Source organism: Orycteropus afer, unplaced genomic scaffold (assembly GCF_000298275.1).
Source record: "Orycteropus afer afer isolate SDZICR_OR568_19922 unplaced genomic scaffold, OryAfe1.0 scaffold00244, whole genome shotgun sequence".
NCBI classification, from domain to species: Eukaryota; Metazoa; Chordata; class Mammalia; order Tubulidentata; family Orycteropodidae; genus Orycteropus; species Orycteropus afer.
The window spans coordinates 4,312,315-4,319,049 of NW_006921831.1; the positions used below are offsets into that span (position 1 = coordinate 4,312,315).

At 52.4% G+C, this 6,735-nt stretch overlaps 1 protein-coding gene across 1 annotated transcript in view; it reads right to left on the reverse strand.

Annotated features, from left to right (window-relative positions):
* AP2A2 (adaptor related protein complex 2 subunit alpha 2) overlaps positions 1-6,735 on the reverse strand; it is a 78,698-nt gene that overhangs the window by 33,949 nt on the left and 38,014 nt on the right. The window contains exon 2 of the mRNA XM_007949286.2: positions 3,204-3,272. Coding sequence (XP_007947477.1) covers positions 3,204-3,272 — 69 coding nt within the window. The remainder of the gene's footprint in view (positions 1-3,203; positions 3,273-6,735) is intronic.

The following is a 6,735-nucleotide window of genomic DNA, read 5'->3' on the forward strand; positions in this document are numbered from 1 at the left end:
TGTCACCAAGGCCAAATTTTCCAACTACTGGTGATTCTTCTTTGTTTCCAACTTTTGCATTCCAATCACCAGTGATAAGCAACACATCTTGATTGCATGTTCAGTCAATTTCAGACTGCAGAAGCTGATAAAAATCTTCAATTTCCTCATCTTTGGCTTTGGTGGTTGGTGCATAAATTTGAAGATAGTCGTATTAACTGGTCTTCCTTACAGGCTTATGGATATTATCCTATCACTGACAGCATTATATTTCAAGACAGACTTGAAACATCTTTTGTGATGATGAATGCCACGCTATTCCTCTTCAATGTGTCATTCCCAGCATAGTAGATTATATGGTTGTCTGATTCAAAATGGCCAAAACCAGTCCACTGCAGCTCACTAATGCCTAGGATACCAATCTTTATGCGTTCCATTTCATTTTTGACAACTTTCAATCTTCCTAGATTCATACATCGTACATTCCATGTTCTGATTATTAATGGATGTTTGCAGCTGTTTCTCCTCAATTTGAGTCATGCCACATCTGCACATGGAGGTCCTGAAAGACTTACTTTATCCATATCATTAAGGTTGGTTCTACTCTGATGAGGCAGCTCTTTCCCAGACCTATTTTGAGTGCCTTCCGACGCAAGGGGCTAGTCTTCCTGCACTATGTCGGACAATGTTTCCAAGCTATTCATAAAGTTGCCCAGTAATGTATCAGACAGTGTTTCTCTGCTATTCGTAAGGTTTTCCCTGGTCAATTTTTGAGAAGTGGATGGCCTCCTCCTTCTTCCTAGTCTGTCTCAGTCTGTAAGCTGCATTGAAACCTGTGCACCATGTGCAACTGGGCTGGCGTCTGAAACACCAGTGGCATAGCCTCAAGCCTCACAGCAATGTACAAGCCTCACAGGATGACAAACTGACAGACAAGTTTGTCTCCCTTTGCTGTTGGAAACCTCTGTACCCTCCTCTGACCTAATTCCTACCTGAAACCTGCTCCTCTGGCAAGTGTAAAATCATCAACCCTCCCAGGCCGTAGCCTCTCAGGAGCAGCTGGCCACCAGGGATGCCAGGTTCCAAGGACAGGAACCAGCTTGGTTCTCAAGGGCTGCTGCAACAGAAATATCACAAGCGGACAGCTTAACAAACAGTTTATTGATTCTCTTGCAGTTTACCAGGCTAGACGTCTGAATTCAGAGTGCTGGCTCTAGGGGCTGGGTGAAGGCCCCTGACCTTGGACTTCAGCTCTGTCTCTTGTTCCAGGCCCACTGGAGCTGGGGGCGTCTCCTAACTCAGGCAGCTGCTGGGTGCTGAGGATGTCAGCAGGTAAAATGGCACAGTCCCAAGATCAGTAGGCAACACAGCAGGCCACTGGTTCAAGTCCAGGAACTGGAGATGATGATGACTCGGCCAAATGCGGGATCCGATGTGCCAGAAAGCTAGAGATTTTCCCAAAGGTTCTGCTTATATGCTAGAACCAGGCCAAGGCCCAAAGGCAGGTCCCCATCTGCTCACAGCAGACTCCACTATGGAGGTGATTACAGTCTCATCAGGGGGAATAACCACATCCAGCTGCCCAGCCGAGTTGACACACACACCCTTAACTACCACACCCCCCAGCTTGGAGAGACGTCACTAAGCAGGACTGAGGAGGCACCCCACCCAGGACAGACCTCCAGCCACAGGAGAGAACATGCAGATCCACTGGACTGGCTGAAAGTCACAGCACAGGAGACAAGCCCAAGGCTGTCTCTGCTCCAGGGCAGCACCCACACTTCAGGTCTCAGCAGCCACCTCCAAGACCAGACACACGGCTCACAACACACCCCCCACTTGGTTCTGCTGGGAGCATGGGAGCTCCGACACCAGCAACCCCAAGGTCCCCACCTCTCCTCAGGAAGCCCCAGCGTTCTGTGCCCATTCCTCAGGATCACGCAGCAGGTGGGCCACTGGGCAAAGCAGCTCCCAGTCACTGTACAGCACAAGGGCCGCAGTCCATGGCATGCCCCTCTCCATCCCGCAGACAGACCCCTCACCACCTGTCCTTCACAGTGGCACCAGGCTGGGTGCTCTCAGCAGAGGACACTCAGGAGTGCAGCTGGTGGGCCAGCAGTGCTGCAGAGCCAGCCGAGTGCTGCCCAGCCACAGAGCCTTGGCCTGGCCACTGCATTCCTGTGGGCCTCTCAACATGAGGCAGCCCCAAAGGGTTCCTGCCCATAGCCATACCCCACTCTGCAGGTCCCCACAGCTCACCTGCAGCCCAGGGGGCTGACACCCTCTGCGCATACCCTGCCTCCCAGGGCTGACCCACCTACACTCGTCACTTCCTGCTTGCCAGGCAACTGCAGCTCCTTGTGGGACCTTGGTGCCAAAGGTTGAGCCCCAACCTGCCTTGAGGACTCTCCCTCAGCCCAGGGGCCCCAGAATTTCCTTACAGCTTATACCCAGTCCCTCTGATCAGAGGCTAACAGTCTTTTACAGGAATATCCCCCTAGAATTCACAACATGGCTTGTACCTCCTGACAGCCCAGCAGACCCAGGCCCTGAACACTCAGCCCAGTGTTGGGCAGTGGCAGAGTATAAGATGGGCCTCCTAGCAGGTCCTGCAGCCTGGTTCAGAAATGTTAAAACGGTCTGTCTTCTGCCTGTCCTCAATTTCCCCTTAATAATCACCCCCTGATGGTCAGTAAAGGAGACTGGCACCAGCCTCGACACCTGTAAAAATGTCCTGAGACTCAAAGCCACACCTCTGCAGCATTAGGAAGGTGGGGCAGGTGAGCACACCACAAGGGCCCAGTGTCTTCTGCCATCTCTCAGTCAGGTCACTGCAGACGGGTCTTGTGAGCCTGTGCGGCAACGTCAGGATGGCAGGGAGCTGTCACACTCTGAGCTCTGAGGCATCCAGACAAGGCCACCTCCACCCCAGCACGGCTAGGCAGCGTGCACAGGCAGCAGCTCTTTGCGGGGACGGCTGCAGCCTCAGTGGTGAGTCCAACTCCAGGATAGAACGGAGCCCACAGGCCACATTGGCCACTCAGATGATGCAGGAGTGACCAGTGGCTTGATTTTAAACAAGTTCTAATTCTACAAGACACCACGGTAACTGTGTACGGAGAACTTCACTTTGATTTGAGGTATAAAAAAGAATATTCAAAGATTAGGTCCTTGCTCGGTATGCTGACAAAAGACCATCCCACAGAAAAGTCCCACACGCTTACCTTTAAATTTTGATCGAATGTTGGCCAGTTCTTTGTTTATCCTCTTTATTTCTGCTTCTTTGCTTTTGCCTAAAAAAAGAAGGCAAACACATCCTTACTTTAACCATTTCTATAACAACGCATGTTTCCCGACATGGCCCACATTCCCAGATATAAAGGTACAGGCTGCCTTCAAGGCAAAATGAGACCCCAAGGGCCTCCTGTTCAGCCGCTCAAAAGCAGAGATGAGCACAGGGAGACAGGATGTCTGTCCACAAATAGCCTGGCAAACAGCCACCACAGAGCCCCAGGGTCTGACCCACACAGAACCTGGTGAGTGCCCACTGCAGAGCCCTGGGACCTGACCCACACATAGCTCAGTGGGGCCCTGCCACAGAGCCCCAGGGCCTGGCACAGCCTGGCAAAGCACCTTCAGCAGAGCCCCGGGGACCTGACCTGCACACGGCCTGGTAAGCACGCGCCCCAGAGAGCCCTGGGACCTGACCTACACACAGCCCAGTGGGGCCCTGCCACAGAGCCCCAGGGCCTGACCCACACACAGCCTGGCAGAGTGCCTGCAGCAGAGCCCTGGGGACCTGACCCACACAGAGCCCAGTGGGGTCCTGCCACGGAGCCGCGGGACCTAACCCACGCATAGCCCGGCAGGCACGCACCGCAGAGCCCCAGGGCCTGACCTATACGCTGGCTGGGCCTCCATGGAGGCAGCAGGAGAGCATTTGTAAAGATGGGACGGTGGTGACAGAGCAAGTCTGAGTGCCCCAGGAAAGTGACTGCTCTAGGCAGATAGGGCAGGTGCAGTGCCCTGCCTCACAGCTTCTGATTGCTCCTTCCTGCCACGTCCTGGAGCTAAGGACCCCAGAATACCTGCTAAATGTTCCCCACAGTCATCATTACCAGCTAGTAACAGCATACTATGAAAACCAATCCCGCAGATAACAGAAGTCAAACGTTTCTGCTGCTGCAGGAGGCCAGACCTGCAGTAGCTAGTAAGTGTTATTTTTATAACATTCAATGAGTTTGGGGATTCTGCATGGTCTGAAAAGGGGACAGCAGATGAATTACATTACAAGCAAACGTTCAGAAGGCACTCATCAGACAAGCCCACTGAATTTACTCAGATGCTGTGGGACATGTAGGGGGCAGGAGGCGGGGAGACGGGGAGCCAGCCAGGATGCGGTCCGGCGGCGGGCATCAGTCTGAGCACTTTGGCACCCCATCTCCAGGGTCTCCTGAAAGAGGAGAACACAAGGGAGACCTCAAACGCCCACACTGCTAGGACAGGTCTAACTAAAAAAAACTTATCTTTCTAGATAAAGAATAGCTCTGGGGAGACTGTAGTCTAGATGGGAAAGGAGGGGCCGCAGGGCCAGCCCTGCCCCCCAGGAATCTGGTCTTTGCTCCCTAGTAACAAGTCCTGGTCTTTGCCCCCAGTGGTCTCTAAGACACTTTGATCCTAGTCCGCATGCACGGGTAACTCCCACAGCAGATTCAGGAGTTCTGCTGGGTAAGAAGTAATCCAGACCAGCCCACAGCCACCTGCTAAAAGCAAGTTGCAATTCACACCCAGTATAGAGTCACTTTTCAATCACCTCATATGCATGTGACAGCTGGACCATGAGTAAGGAAGACAGAATTGATGTGTTTGAATTGTGCTGGCCAAGAACGCTGCATGGACTGCCAGAAGAAGGAAAAAATGTGTCTCTCAAGAAGCACAGCCGGAATGCTCTTCAGAAGCGAGAACGGCCAGATTTTGTCTCTCATACTTTGGTCGTGTCGTCAAAAGAGACCAGTCCCTGGAGGAGGATATCATGCTGAGTGAAGAAGAGGGTCAGCGCAAAAGGAGCAGACCCCCAATGAGATGGACTGACACAGTGGCTGCCACGACTTGCTCCAGCACGGCAGTGATTGTGAGACACACGGGCCTGGGCAGCCTTATGTTCTGTTGTACCTGGGGTCACTATGAGACAAAACCAACTCGTACAACATAGGCTGCCTAGGTCTGAACGGACTCATACAACACAGCCTGCTAGGGGTCTGAACGGACCCAATGACAATGGGTTTCGTTTTTTTAAGCAGCAACATGTTGAGTTTGAGAACTCTAATAGCCTCCAGGAAAATCTTTAACCAGAAACCTTTTAGTGTCAGCATTACAAACAGAACTTTTAGACTCCTTAGGGCCTTTATCCGCCCTGCCCTCCGGTCTCAGCAGGTATCAAGGAACTTCCTCCGAACTCGGCACGCATCACAAAAGCCATCCGGATTCAGCGCGTATTGGAGATTTACTTGGCTCCTGGAAGTCTCTCCCTAGATAATATTTTCCCAAGTGAACTTTGGAGCCGGGGAGTTTCTTTACGTCCCCCAACATCTTAGATCACTGCCCTAAATCCCTTAGCAACAACCAATCACCTGTACCCCCTCGCCCCGGTGCTGCCCCTCCCCATATTGTTCCATAAATTGGTGAAAGAAACGGGGTACGGGGTCTTTTGCTTAAGCCACTGACCTGGTAAGGGCAAAGAGCCTAACTTAAGTTAGCTAATAAACTGTCCTATTGCATTTGCATTGTCGTGGGTTGGCATATTCTTCTCTTCCAAGCATCTCCTTTACAGCCTGGGTACTACAAACAAAGGAGCGTTGGTGGTGTAATGGCTAAGTGCTCGGCTACTAACAGAAAAGTTGGCGGCTCAAGCCCACCAGCAGCTCCGTGATAGAAAAGACCTGGTAAGCTGCTCCCATAAAGATTACATCCTAGAAGACCCTGTGGGACAGTTCTGTGATGATCAGAAGCAACTCAACAGCATGACCTTTCTGACAACAAGCAGCAACAAGCAGACCCGAGAAGAAGGAACAAATCCATCTCAGATGAAATATACCAGAACGTTCCTCAGAAGCCAGAGGGGCAAGACGGACTCGGACACATCCCCAGGAAAGCCGATGACTAGAAAAGGACATAACGTTTGGTAAAGGGGAGAGTCAGTAAAAACAAGGAAGCCCCTCCCTGAGATGGACCGACACAACAGCCCCAACAGTGGCTCCAGCACACCAGGGCGCATGTGGACGGTGCAGGGCCAGGCAACACTTCGTTCTGTGACACCACAGCCACGCGAGACAGCCAACAGCAACGAGAAGCAACAAAGACTGTGGAGACGGGCACCGGATGAAGGGTCCCAGGCCGACACTGTGGTCTGTGGGGATGGGCACTGGACAAAGGGTCTCAGGCTCTCTCTGTGTTCCATGGGGACAGGCACTAGACGAAGGATCTCAGACCATGACTGTGTTCCGTGCGGATAGGTACTGCATGAAGGGTCTCAGACCATGACTGTGTTCCGTGCGGATAGGTACTGCATGAAGGGTCTCAGGCTGTCACTGTGGTCTGTGGGGATAGGTACGGATGAAGAGTCTCAGGCTATCAGTGTATTCCCGGGATGGGCACCAGATGAAAGGTCTCCGGCTGTCACTGTGGTGTGTGGGGATGGGCACCAGATGAAAGGTCTCCGGCTGTCACTGTGCTGTGTGGGGATGGGCACCAGATGAA